This window comes from Gekko japonicus, unplaced genomic scaffold (assembly GCF_001447785.1).
Source record: "Gekko japonicus isolate JY-2015 unplaced genomic scaffold, Gekko_japonicus_V1.1 scaffold835, whole genome shotgun sequence".
Lineage (NCBI taxonomy): Eukaryota > Metazoa > Chordata > Lepidosauria > Squamata > Gekkonidae > Gekko > Gekko japonicus.
In genome coordinates, this window is record NW_015175997.1 from 352,698 (window position 1) to 367,183 (window position 14,486).

At 44.1% G+C, this 14,486-nt stretch overlaps 1 protein-coding gene across 1 annotated transcript; it reads right to left on the reverse strand.

The window, feature by feature from the left end:
- Positions 1 to 1,542: 1,542 nt before the first annotated feature.
- Positions 1,543 to 12,462, reverse strand: ACP2 (acid phosphatase 2, lysosomal). Its single transcript, XM_015426415.1, has 11 exons — positions 12,300 to 12,462; positions 11,591 to 11,686; positions 11,135 to 11,221; positions 7,725 to 7,877; positions 7,303 to 7,401; positions 7,105 to 7,194; positions 4,961 to 5,093; positions 4,775 to 4,863; positions 4,328 to 4,434; positions 3,415 to 3,590; positions 1,543 to 3,320 (listed from the first exon to the last, which is right to left on the reverse strand). Exons 1-11 carry the CDS (start codon positions 12,456 to 12,458, stop codon positions 3,184 to 3,186), a joined length of 1,326 nt encoding a protein of 441 aa, XP_015281901.1. The 5' UTR covers positions 12,459 to 12,462; the 3' UTR covers positions 1,543 to 3,183.
- Positions 12,463 to 14,486: the final 2,024 nt, after the last annotated feature.

Below are 14,486 nucleotides of genomic sequence, written 5' to 3' on the forward strand. Positions count from 1 at the left end.
TCATAGACACCAATTTCTTCCATGTACCAAAGTACACACCTTTAATAATCAACCCCCTTGATTTGCTACAGAGCTTCTAAAAAATTAGGATATTAGTAACTCATCTCTTTCTTACAGCTATCCTCTTAGGCCACCTTTGGCTCTGTGCCTATATTCTGTTCTGCAGGAGCTATGTGATGCTGTTGGGTGAACAAGGGGAAAAGACACAGATTAGAATAACTATAAGCTGATTGTACGTACTTTCTGGCAGAAATGTAGTGTGTGGTCAGTAATCTTTTGTGGAGCAGTTAAGGGAAATAAATGTCTGTAGTCAGAGTCTCATCAGTAAAGAATGACTGTACAGAAAGCGGGGCCTGTAGAGAAGATAGTAGCATCAGGAAAGACTATGATTAGGGAGGTGGATAATGCAGTGAGGAGACAGGGGTTCATCTGTTGTGCATTATACTCATGGTGATGAAGCCTCACCAGGAACAGTGGATACCTGGAAAGTGGGCTACCTCCAGCTGCTTAAGTGGTGGGGAAGGCTGTTCCAAGAATCCTTACTCCTCTCTCACCAGCTAGTCTATTTCAGCAGAGCTTCCTTCTTCCCTTTGTCACTGAAGGTGAACAGAAGAGACAATTGAAAAAGCAGCTCCTGCCCTTCCTTAGACGTTCACCTGCCAAGGCTGGAAGGAAGAAGCAAGTTGCTAAAATGAACTTGTTTTTGGAGGGAAAAGAGATATGATGCATTCTGGGTTCAGTCCTAGGTTTGGAACAGATTCCTAGATTGTGCTTTGCTCCACATGTAGCCCTGGATGGTATTATCTGGGAGGAGGGAAAAAGAACTCTGGGAAAAAAAAGATTTGGCCTTCTGTGGAAGTTTCCAGGAGTCTTGTGAGTACTTGGGGAACGTAGATATACCATAGTTCAGTAGTGGAAGATTTCAGTGGGGTATCATGTAGAGTCTGGTATAGCAAAAAGGAGTTTCATAGCACATTAAAGAGACTGACACAGTCAGTTGTGAAATGGATTCTCAGAGCAAATGGATCTCACTGACTGAGGATTTAATTAGTTGCTGACAGAGTGAGCTCTAGCTATGAAATATTATGCTTTAATAACTTTGCTAGCCACCCTTTTGAGTTTCAGTGGTGAAGGAGCTCTGTGCATGTGTAGGGGTACTTTACCCCACATTATATGACTTGGACCAGCTAACAGAAGACTGAGCTAGCACAGATGAAGCAGGGCACAATTTCTCCCAATTTAAGCTACCTTTATTTTTTGCACACTAGAAATGTGTATGGTACGGTATCTATGTTTGGAGTGATCTAGACCTATCCATTTTGTGATATTTATATTGCAGGTGTAAAGCAAAGTAGATGTAACACTTCTCCTACCTGGAGATGCCTGGTATTGGGGGGTGGAAGCATGTATATCATGGCATAAGAGGTTATTTCATTAAAGGTAGCTCAGATCTTGGAAGCTAAGCAGGGTCTGCTCTGGCTAGTATTTGGATGGGCGACCTCCAAGGAATACCAGGGGCGTGATGCAGAGGCAGGCAATGGCCAACCACTTCTGAAATGTCTTTTGTCTTAAAATGAGTCTAGCTCACCACCTAGTGGTGCATAATGCTAAAAAAGCTAGAAGTTTTGGCTGCCAGACAATCTTAGGATCTCCTGACTATACCATACACACTGCCATACAATAATTATTATTTCATTAAAGCTATTAATGGGCACAGCAGCTACCCAATCTGTATACTTGGTGCAAAGTAAATTCTTATGTTGCATGTGGTATAAAATGTGGAGGTTTTCCTCCTATGTGACATTATGTAGGATAAAATATACTTGGCAGTGCTTCTCTGTGTTCGACTTCAGAGGCTGTTATTGTGTTTCTTTCAGAACATGAAAAGAAACTCACAGAGCCTAGGGGTAGAATTACCTTTGTGGTGTTGACATTAATAGAGCCTGAGGCAGCTGAATCTTAGGTATTGACCAGCATGGGACACTAATTTGTTTGATCTAAAACATCTGAGGATTATCCTATGGTATTTGCTTTTAATGGTATCAGTGAGGACTGAGAGTATGCAGTCTGAGACAAATCATTCTGCTACTAGATTTTAGCTTTATGGTAAACCTCTAGTTAACCTGTCAGGGGGGTTAGGGTTGTCAGAGAGGAGCTCTATAAGCACCCTGAGGGGTGACAGATTTATCACTGCAGTTCTGGTTTAATTAGACACAGCCCTGTGTGTGAATGTTCTTCTGTAACCACAATAACTAAAAGCTTGTTTTTAAAGATCCAGAGTTCTTTTTGGTGTGTGCTGCTCCGGGATATTTGCACGATGCCAAGTATGTGAGAGAATGGCTCTGAAGAGCCTCCAGCTAGGCCTCAACTGCAGTAAGTATTTTGGTCCCACGGCATAAGCTTCATTTCGCCGAGATCTCCACTGCTTTTTAAAAATGATAATCCGGCTCAAAGGCAGTGTCAGCAGAGAGAGGAAGTATGCTGTATTCCAGTCTTACTCAATATCTGTAGCTGATTAGGACATTCTTTGCAAATGAAAAGTGTGTCTGAGAAACCTATTTATTTTCTGTAGGCTGTAGGGAGAGGGGAACTTTTTGGTTCAGGCCCAACCGTCTCCCTGTACAGGGATCAAATTCCTCAGAGCAAAGTGCTCAAACAAATTACTTCATTTTACAAGGGTGGCAGCTTTCTGATTCTCAGCTACTGACTGGGCTGGAGAAGCCAGTTATTGCTGGTTTAGCTTCAGGCCCCTTTCCCACAGTTCGGAAGAGAGGTGCACATGGCAACTAGTAGAGTGAACAAAGTTTTCTGAAGAGCAGCAGATTCCAGCTGACAGCTATGCTCAGTCAAAATGACCTTTTCTGCCCAGTGCTGAAGACTGCAGGCAACGTATTGGCTTCACAGAAAGTAAGTTTGTATCCTTGATGAAACTAGTTGCATATTAGCAAACAGCAACCTCAAATCACGCTGGTATTCCACACCCAGTACTTAAATGCATTATCCAAATGACAGGTAGACTGGTTTTGATAGTCACAGAAGCTCTGACATCAAGTCTGGGCCTTTGGGCTTGGAGGCAACTAGCAAGACAAAGGAATGAAATGTTCAGTCACCGAAGGAAGCCCATCTTGTTCCTGGGGGCTGCAGTGTTCCTTCCTGCTGCCTCAGGAGGGGCTGGCACAGTTGTCAAGGTTGTTCCTCTCCTTCATTGGAAACGTGCCGGTAGCCAGGTGGTTTTGCCTTCATACGGAAGAGTACTGTCAGGAGCAGGACAGTAAGCAAGAAGAGGATGGATCCGCAGACAACCAAACCCACAATAAGTTCTGCAAAGAGTGAAATGGATAAGCACTTTGAATAAGACAGCCAAAACACACACAAGTTCCTTCCTGGTTGTTTGGTCAGAGCACCTCCACTCACCTGTGTCTTTCATAGTGCTTGCTGTCTGACACTCCTGTTCCCAGTCCTGTGCAATAACCGGGTCTGTGAGTTGCAGGAATTTCAGCAATGGGCAATGCTGTTCACAGCCGGGTAACTGGAGTGGATAAGGCTGATGCCCACTTTCATTCCGAAAGTACATTTCCACTGTAAAATTGCTAGGAATAAAAGAATTTGAGGTGAGTTGGCGCTGGTGATAATTACTCAGCTGCGTTCCGTTATGTTCCATTTTCAAAACAAGCCCTGAACCATCACCCAGTCCCTTTCCACCCTTGTAAGTGCCTTAGTACAAGTTAACATATTGTTTCATACCACATTTGTGTATCTCTGTCCTTGAGAACAGAAATTATCTTCCCAAGGGTAAAGCTTATGTTTACATGCTTGTCACACTAGAGGGTGTCAACTGTAGACTACAGAATACTGTTGAGATTTCTGATCTCAACTAAGTGCTGGAGAGAAAAAGCACACTATTTTAATCTCAGGATTTGTAGACTTTTTGCTTCATTCCATTTCCCATGAATACATGGAGGAAAGATAATGTTCAGCAATACTTTCAAGTGAGTACTACAGAAGGTAAATCCTTTTGATTTACCTTTAAGTAAAGGTTCCCTTGCTCGAAAGCCAGTCGAATCCGACTCTAGGGTTGTGGTGCTCATCTCCGTTTCAAAGCCGAAGAGCCAGCGCTGTCCGAAGACGTTTCCGTGGTCATGTGGCCGGCATGACTAAACACCAAGGCGCACGGAACGCTGTTACCTTCCCACCAAAGTGGTACCTATTTATCTACTTGCAATTTCTTGCTTTCGAACTGCTAGGTTGGCAGGAGCTGGAACTAGAGATGGGAGCTCACTCCATCATGCGGCAAAGTAAAGTAAATTACCTTTACTGAGGCCCTTACCCATCATCCTCTTGGTACAGCTCAAACATAAGACATGAAGCATAAGGTGCTTGCCTCCCATTGTAAACATCCAGAGCCATCTGCAGGGCCCCAAGAGTGGTGTCATGCTAGGAAAAAGAAAGCGTGAGGCCCCTATTTCACAAGTAGAAAAGGAAAATAAGTGGGGAGGAGCATAGGGAACAAATAAGGACACTGACAAAAAGATAACATGAAGTAACAATGGTAGTGTTTGAGAGTGCATCACAAAACTTCTGCAGAATCATGCATGTACTTGCACAAAACCCCTGAAGAAGCACAGTCTATTTCGGATTTTAAACCTAAAAGGGTAGAAGTGCTGACTGGTCTTTCTTCTTCCACAGTACAGGAGAAACTGCTAGATGACATGGCTAGATTTTGTTTACCAAGGACGGGGGAGAAGAAAAGCACAAATTCAAGGTGAAAACTTACACATGAGTACACAAGCATTTTAAGGTGTTGGTGTGCAGAGGTGTTTGCAGCGAGAGTAAGGTTTTTCCTTATTTGAGAGAGGAGGACCCCTGAGGGGGGAAAAAACAGACTATTATGATTTTATTTCTTGGTAGACCAGTGTATATAGTCTCTTACCCAAGATGCTGTCCTTGTCCCATCACTTACCACCCTGCAGACGAGCTTTCTCCAACCGTCTGTAGATCCCAAAAAGGAACTGAAAGCTGAAATCTTTCAGCTGTTGCAGCCGAGTCATCACACTCGGAGTCACCCATGATGGAAGCGGCAATTGGTGTGTTTTCTGAGAAATATACAAGGGAAAGCTCGCTTAAATACAGTCTGGGCAAAGACTGACGCATTAACAGTCTGCTTTCAAATCTTTGGTATGCTAAGGAGGAAGAACAAACTTCGATAGTGAGTAAATCTAATGATGGCACCCATCAACCCTCATTCCAGGTTCTGCAAGCCCCAATTTTGCTATCAGAATATGTCAATTGCAGTGCAGCCCTACACAGTTACACCTGTCTAAGCCAGATGACTTCAACAGATTTAGAAGGGTATAGACTGACAACTGCATTGTTTCTGATGACCTCTTACAATGATGTTGCCCTCTCGACTGTACCTCTAAATCATAGTGATGAAAACAGCAACTCTAGGACTTGTACCTGTTTCCTAATTTGGCAGGGGAACCTTCCTGGCACACCTAGGTGTTTAGATAAGTTGTAATTTATTGTGACAATAATGACTGTACCTGTTCAGTGGAAAGAAATTAAAACATCACAACAAACTCTTAAATCTGCTCTCTGTCATAACTGTTTTCAAAGCAATTTTTCCATTAGGCTACAATCAAGGCCATTTTGGGGAGCCTACACTCCTTTAGATGGTTCAATTAGTCTTCAGGAGTTTTGGAAAACTAAACATCTTGTTAGTTTATTTACAGTTCTAGATCTGCTGCCTCAGCAGCAACAACAAGAAAATTTAGTCTCGAGATTTCTTCCTGTGGTCAGCTGGTAGGAAATCAAGAGGAGCTCCCTTAGTTTGACACTTCTCTTTCCTACAAGGCATATGGAGGGGAACCCTCTAAAACTGTTGCTGTAATTATTCAAATAAATAATTCATTGTTATTAAATATAGTGACTAACAGTTGGTGGATACAAATAATGGACAGAAAAGCCCTTATGTGATCGCAAACTAAGAGTAGCTTCTAGCTTCCATTTTTTGTGTCCTAGGAAATGCTCATCTGTATGATAGGTGGATTCTGGCTTGAGAGAGTAGATTTTATACTGCAAGAACCGGTGTGTATGCACATGCATTCCCACACACTGCATCTCAAACTAGGTTAAAAATTGTCAAGGGAGATGGCAGGTTTTGTCTTTACCACAACAGTGTCCTCAAGTATAGCGCTTAGGAACGGGAAATGTTCGGATACACTGGAGAATGGAAATGGGTGCACTACGCAAGACACCACTGGAGAGAGGCTAAATCTGGTTAATCCCGCTGTGAACCCTGGTATCAAGCCTGCTTTTATTTGCATAACCTCACCCTAGATTCCTTTTCTTGGTCATGTATGACAAAATTCTGGGAACTAGTGGAAGAGATTCTGAGCATGCTTTCAGTGGAGACCATCCTTAGTGTATAAAATAGTGCCCCTTTCTTTTTTTTTGTAACTTTCTTTTTATTAAATAACAGCATTTTTACAACCAAACAACCAAACAACTTTTCAAATACAAGCATATAAATATAAACAAAGTTATAAATTCAGTTTTAACATTAACAATCAACCTAAACCTTGAAGCAAGCATATAACAGTCTACTAATCCTTCTATAACTTCAACAACTGTTCTGTATTTAATAAAATGCAAAATCTTCATACCTTGGTGGTTTCTTAATAACTTCATTTGGTTCTGATTCTATATAACTAAAAAAGGTAAACCATTTTTCCATAAAATTCAAATTTTTTGTAGGGTTATCTGCCAGCTCAAGTTGTATCGCTATTTTATCTTGGACTATCACATCCCACACTTTGTTGAACCAATGTTTTAATGTTGGAATTACTGGTTTATTCCACTGTTGGGCTAACACAGTTTTGGCAGCCAATATAAGCTGTGCTGCAATTTCTTTGTTCAATTTAGTCATTGTGGAGTTTTAATAGTGCCCCTTTCTACTACTGCTGGAAAGTGCTTGAGGTTAGACAAGTAATATTCTAATGGGGGAGGGAACTCTTTATTCTACAGCAAAAATGCAACTTCAGCTAGCACTTAAGTTTTTCAGTTTAGAAAGCAAATGACTAGTAAAGGAGAAAGACAACTCACTTCACAGAATAGTGTATCATACACACTCCAAACAGACTCAAGGGAAATGTCCTTGATTCCTGTCTCTCGCGCCACCATCTTCAGGAATTCCTGTGGGGTCATGCAACGACAGAGTTCATTTTTCTATCTCTCTATGGCCCAAAAACTGTATACAACTATAGTCATCTCAGCTACCAGCCCTCACAATTCATAACTTACCATATTCTGAACTGTTTTATTTACATACTCTGGTGTATGCCGAGTTTCATTTTGCAGCAGTTCGTAACGGGGGCAGGGGGTTAATGGAAACTTCAGGAGCTGGATAGAGGCAAAATGTATGTTAGCTCAATGGACCATTTGAACACAGATCCCAACTCATGAGCAAGACTTACCAAGTGGAATGGACTTGCTGATGGGTTCCTTTGCCCTAAGCAAACTGACTGCTACTTTTAAGTGAGATCTCCACCAGGCAGGTGAAACAAATAAGGCTCTATGAACTACCTCTCATACCCAAACAGATGAGGCAGGGAGAACAGCAGAATAGCAGAATTCAGGACAGATGAAAGCGGCATTAAAGAGGGAGGTTTTCTGATGCAAGCAACACATTAGAGCTACCAGCAGTTACTCTATGAGTGACTCACCCGCTCCACAGAACCAGGTACTGTATGGACAGGGATGGGCTGCCAAGAAACATTGGGACTGAACACCTGTTGACCTTCTGGGGGGTACAGTCCTGCCAGATTGGCCTCAGCACTCATCAGGGTCCGATCAAAATCTGTGCTGCGGATGAAGATCTGTTCAGTGTAGAATCAAACACAGAGTGCACATTTCATTAGAGTCACTAATGTTCACAATTTTGTTCTGATAAATTAATAGGCCTTTCTGAATGGGCTGACAGGTACCCTGAACAAAACATGGAGTGACAGACCAGCTCCCAATAAACTGCATGAATAAGAGTTGAAGCAAAATGTAGTTTGGGGCTGTATTGCTAGGGAAAGTTGTTCCAGAGTGCTACAGAAAGGGGACGGGGATTGGGAAGAGAACCTAACACTGGGGCAGTACTGTAGCTACATCAAACTATGATGATGGAGAAGAAGAGATTGAATTTATACCCCATCCTTCACTCGGAGTCTCAGAGTGGCTTCCAAACTCCTTTCCCTTCCCCTCCCCACAACAAACACCCTGTGACGTAGGTGGGGCTGAGAGAGCTCTGACAGAAACTGCTCTTTCAGGAGCAGCTCTGATAGAACTATGGCTTGACCAAAGTCATCCAGCAGCTGCAAGTGGAGGAGTGGGGAATCAAACCCGGTTCTCACAGATTAGAGTCCGCACACTTAACCACTACACCAAACTGGCTCTAGTTTTAGCCATGAGTTATGACAAATGTCTGTCACTCTCTTCAAGAGTATAGGCAAACAACAACTATTTACATTTACAGTCTTGGAGTGAGTTTTAATGCAGCAAGCCAGGAAAACACAAAATATTCCAGGAAAATGAACTCATGCTTTCCCCAAAGATATCCCAGATTCATTACAGGAAGCCAGGTGTGCAGTCTCGATAGTTTATACTGGTCCTGCAATGATCTGGCACTTGTATGGACTGGAAGTACCCTGCATACATGAACTATGGAGATCAGATATACTGACTGATGCATTTGAACCCTTCAGTAAGTCCTATGCTGTTAAGCACCAGCCTTCACAATGTGGTTTCTTAAACATCCCTGCTGCCAGAAAGCTCAGTAGCAAGTAACTCGTTTTGATAAGATCAAAATTGTCTAAAAAACTGAAGAAAGCAACTTCCTAGATCTTCAATTTTAAAAAAATCATGGAAATAGCCTGAATTCTAACCAGAGAGTTTTAAGCCTTCTTTAAGTCAGTGTCTGGAACTTATGAAGGAAGGGACATGCAAACCTACAAGGCACAAAATATTTGAGAATATTAATCTTTTATTATGCAAACAGTGTTGCTCTCTCGACTGATTTCAATTAATTTGGTGCATGGGGAGCTCCCAGCACACCAGCTTTTCAACTTCCTTTTTTTAAAAAGAAGGCACACTAGGATATCTGCAGATAAGAAACAGGAGTAGGCAGTGAGCCCAAGACTGACAGAGGCTGGTGGCTGGCTGAGATAGGGTTACTCTCCAGATTAGAGTGGGAAGAGCTGAAGTGGGTGTTTTCAGATGGGCCAGAAGCAATTAGAAACATCTAATGCTTGCCCACATAGCTATCCTTTCTTGAACCCCAAAAGGCATCCAGAACAGTGTTCCCTCTAAGCTGAGTTAGTGTGAGCTCGCTCACAGTTTTTTAGCCTCCGGCTCACCCATTTTTGTCTTAGCTCAGGAAGGATGGCTCCAGAGCAGACTAACATATGCAGTAGCCAAATCGCTCGCTCACAATTTTAATGCCAGGAGCTCAGAAAGTAGAATTTTTGCTCACAAGACTCCACAGCTTAGAGGGAACATTGATCCAGAGAGGATGGGAGTGAAATCTACATTAAGGAGGTGGAAGGGACTGACATCTTGCAGTAGCTTGGAAAGAACCAAAAGGCTGTACAGCCCAGCCCTTCTATCTAGGAGCCATTGTTTCACTTTCCACAACCACATGTATCCTGTCCATAACATACACCCCTGTGCAGAAATTTCACCTGACATTACAAGCACATATTACCAGGCAGAAACAAAAAAAATCTGCAAGCTTTCCCTTACCCATTTCCACAGTTGTGGCCAATGTTCCCTCTAAGCTGAGTTAGTGTGAGCTAGCTCACACTAACTCAGCTTAGAGGGAACACTGGTTGTGGCTATTGCCCAGTAAGGCAGCAACTTTAAAGCAGAGGACCAAATTTGCCAGCTGAGAATTTCCCCCTCTTCTTAGCAATATATAAAAAGTATACATGGCATCTAAGCTGGTGGGGTGTTACTCCAGGAAGCATAAATACAGACAAAAGAAGCAGCGTGCCCAGACCAGATTCTGTCTGCACTTGATAACGCATCAAAGTGTCAGGGATGAACTGTAGCTTGGATGGCTTTCATGCCGTTTCTAACGTTCAGGAATTTGTTTCATTGCTCCTTTAAGAACTGCTGCAAAGTTCTCTGACTGAACTCTGTTTCCTACAAGATCCAAGGCTCATTTACAGGGTCTGCAAACATGCAGTAAAAGGGTCAGTCTCTCTGTCCACTCTGCTTCTTGAAGCTATGTCTTCTGACGTGCAAACTCCCACCAGACATGTCAAAAGATACCTGGCTGACCCATAAAGAAAATGCAAGGCTGGTTTTTGCTGTCACATCGTGTGAAACAGCCCTTGGATCAGAAACTGGCAGAGAAAGAAAACTAAAAAGCAGGACTGTTCTTACAAAGGCAGGATGGGCTCTACTCTGGGCAGAAGAGGTATCATACTTCCTAAAGAACTTTATCTGCCATTGAGGCTATCGTGGCTGCAGAACTCGTTTTAAAAAGCCACAAGAAGCTGCTGACGAGAGTGGTCATCCCCCCTAGAAAGGAGGGAAGAGGTAGGGCCATTGTTTGCTTTCACCACATTCTTTCCCTTAAAGTATATACTAGTTTAATTTTCTTCTTCTGCTGCTGACTGATTTTGTTGTTAAGTTACAGAAAAACATGCTGAGGGCTAAAAAAAATCCAGTTGGTTTGGTTTTTGATCACAAGGGCCCACGATCTCTGTTATATAGCTGAAATGTGACACAGTGGCTGAGAAGCACAAGGTGCTATTACCGTTATCTTTTGCTGAATCCTGATAACTGATTGTGACTTCCAGTGTCTACTTTCATCACAAGGCGACGTAAAAAACCACAACTCATCTGAGTGCCTCTAATTATAGTTCTACCTTGAGAAGAACAGAGACAAGCCCAAGCATGTGTTCCCTCTTTGCAGAGAAAATGACACGATCCAGTAAACATCACAGTTTGCAGATCTCTGATTAATAATTACCCATTGAAAAGAGAGGAGGAGAGAGGAAGGAAGCTGTACTGATAGGATTAGTAAACGGGGATTGTGTACTGACCTCCTGTCTATTGTAGTAAACAGGGATTGTGTACTGACCTCCTGTCGATTGTACGAGGCATTCAGGAATCCATCATAGCGCCTTCGCAGGGCTTGGCCCAGCTCCCAGTGTTGCCGCATCCCTTCCTATGCACATCAACAGCAACAAATTAACAACAAAGCAGAGTCTATTGCAATCTTGCCAAAACAGCACAGAGTGGAAAGCAAGGCCAACAGTTTCAGCGTGAATACTGTTGACTCAGGAAACGCGAACAAAAATCCTTCCTGAAACAGATGAAGCTGTCCTCCCCGAACAGCCTACTATCTACTTCTTTCTGAGATAGTAGGAAGCAAAGAAAGGCAGCAGCAAAAAAGACCTAAAAAGCACAGTGGGTGGGAAAAAAGATGTGAATTTCAAACTGGCACCCAAAAGAGAATGTATTACCAAAATACATTTTGCCCTGCATCCTGAGTTGTCCTGTTTGAGAACAGAATGTTTCTTTCTGGGATACCCACCTGAGACAGCTGTCCAAACCCCTGTGGCCAAACATTTTCCTGATAGGGATCTCGGGGGTATGCCTTCACGGGAGAACGATCACCATGACGATATAACTGGGGGGAAAAATACTGCAAAGTCACAAAGACGCCAGGGTTTTTTCTACATTCATGCTGCTGCTTCTGAACTGCTTTGTCCCAGAGATCACTGGCTTTACTTTACTTTGCTAGCCTGGAGACAAGGAGAGAACAAAAATCTGGCAGCAGGTGTCATGCACAATAAAGTACACTTGATGATGCCTGTAAGCAAGACTGATCATTATTACTTCTGTGGTCATTCCTGGCTCATATCATACTAACAGTAAGTATATTTTTTAAAAATATAGCAAGAGATATAATTTTTGATATTTTCTTAACACAAAAGCTGTGGCTGTCCTTAGCATTGATTTTAAAGCACTTGCTTCCTGATACCTGCAGAAAACAAACAACCAAACCAGGATTTTTGTCAACTGTAAGCACTACAAGGCAAATGCAAAAGGTAGCTATTTTCCACCGAGACAGAAATTCCTTCTTTTTCATTTCATGATATTTCATGATTGGTTGCATTTTTTTTCTTTATTAATCTTTGGGGCTGCCAGTGTCATGTGAATCCCCCCCCCAGCCCATCATGGCCCAGCTCTATACCGCACCCCGTAATATCTTGCCCCCGCCCCAATTGTTGTTTCCTCACCAAGGTAACAAAGCGGAGATTCCGACCCTGGGCAAGTGGCGAGGCTAGTCCAATGATGAGAAGCAGCAGCAATGGAAAAGGAACAACTATACATCTCCGGCGCTTCCTTCTATCCTCCATGGCTTTCTTCCAATTATAGCGATGTTCCCCATTCCACATCCGTGCCTTGGTAATAGAGAGCATGCTCAAGTCACCCGAGCATGCTCAGTATGGTAAGTGAAGCTGCTGAGTGGGTTTTTTTTGCCCTTCGTTCTTGAGAGATTCCTTGTGTGCTGAGGATGACAGATAGAGGGAGCAATTGTACACAGGTCTACACGGAAATAAATCCCATTTTATTTGATTGGCGAACTGCCAGGAAAGTGTTCTTCGGCTTGCCGCCAAGTACGTGAATGGATCTTGAAGCTGAGGTTAGTTCTTCACGGTCCAGTAAGAAGTGTCATCAACTCTGCACAGACTGACTCTGTTTTGCTATTAAACGGGAGGCGAAGCGATTTTCCAGTTAACGTCCAAAATGTGACTACTGCCGGGGAAGGAGGGGCAACGACGATTGAGTCGGACAGAGTAAATGTCGCTTAGGCTGAAACGTGGAAGGTGAAAGATCAGGAAGACTATGTTGCAAGAAGGGTCGAGCTTTGTCCTTTATATATATTCTCTCTCTCTCTCTCTCTCTCTCTCTCTCTCTCTCTCTCTCTCTCTCTCAGAGATTGCCATGACCCCCAGGTGCACTCTCTCTCACACACACACACACACACACACACACACACACACACACACACTTCTGTCCAGCCTTTGCTTCAGGAAACGAAGTTATGGTGTTCAGTTCGGCCACTTACACGGGGGATTTACACTTGCAGACTCATAACGGAATTCACATCTAACTGGTCTCACCCCCTCCCCCATTATATTCCCCTTAAGAAGAATTCCTGGTTTGATTATTCTCCACCTATCCGTGGAAGTGAGCAGTGACTCACAAAAGATCATATTGAAATAAATACTGTTAGTCTTTGAGATGGTACTGGACTTTTGTTATAACAGACTAACACTACTCCTTTTCAGTTGGCTATGGAAACTGGGACCGGGGACTTGAATAAGATATTATGTCCAAGGACTGTGAAGGCAGGCAAAATTGAGAGGGAATAAGATACTGGTGGTCTTGGACTTGTAGTTGTAGGGGCAAATTCCACCTCTTGCAGAGAGGTTATTCATTCTGGCCTCTCCAGCTCTCGGGAGGGGCTCTTTAAAAGGTTATGGCCGCAGCTGTTCTCGGCAGCAGCAGCAACGCCCGCGCACGGGAGGAGGGGCGGGGCGAAACGGTCTCCTGCCTCCCTGAGCCCCAGAGTGCCGGGGTGGTGGCCTTGGACTCGTAGGGGCAAATTCCACCTCTCGCATGAGAGGTCATTCTGGCTCCCCCAGCTCTCCTTTAGGGCTCTTTAAAAAGTTATGGCCGCCGTTGTTCTTGGCGGCAGCAGCAACGCCGGGGGGGGGAGGGGAGGGGTGAAACATTCCCTTGCCTCCCTGAGTACTCGTAGGGGCAAATTCCACCTCTCGCGTGAGAGGTCATTCTGGCTATCCCAGCTCTCCTTTGGGGCTCTTTAAAAAGTTATGGCCACTGCCGTTCTCGGCGGCAGCAGCAACGACCGGGGTGTGTGTGAAACGTTCCCTTGCCTCCCTGAGCCCGGGGTGGTGGTCTTGGACTTGTAGGGGCACATTCCACCTCTCGCGTCTGATGTCTGAGCAGCGGACATCACACGCAAGAGGTCATTCTGGTTCCCCCAGCTCTCGATAGGAGCTCTTTAAAAAGTTATGGCTGCCACCGCTGTTCTCAATGGCAGCTGCAACACCCACCCGTGGGGGGGAGGGGAAGGGACCCGGTGGGGGGGGGGGGGAGGGGCGGGTCGAGACGTTCCCTTGCCTCCCTGAGCCCTGGGGTGGTGGCCTTGGACTTGTAGGGGCAAATTCCACCTCTTGCATTCCCTTGCCTCCCTGAGTCCAGGGGTGGTGGCCTTGGATTCGTAGGGGCAAATTCCACCTCTCGCGTGTGATGTCTGAGCCGCAACACCGCTTGGACATCACATGACTTGGACATCACATGCGATAGGTCATTCTGGCTCCCCCAGCTCTCGGGAGGGGTTCTTAAAAAAGTTATGTCCGCCACCGCTGTTCTGGTGGCGGCTGCGACGCCTGTGC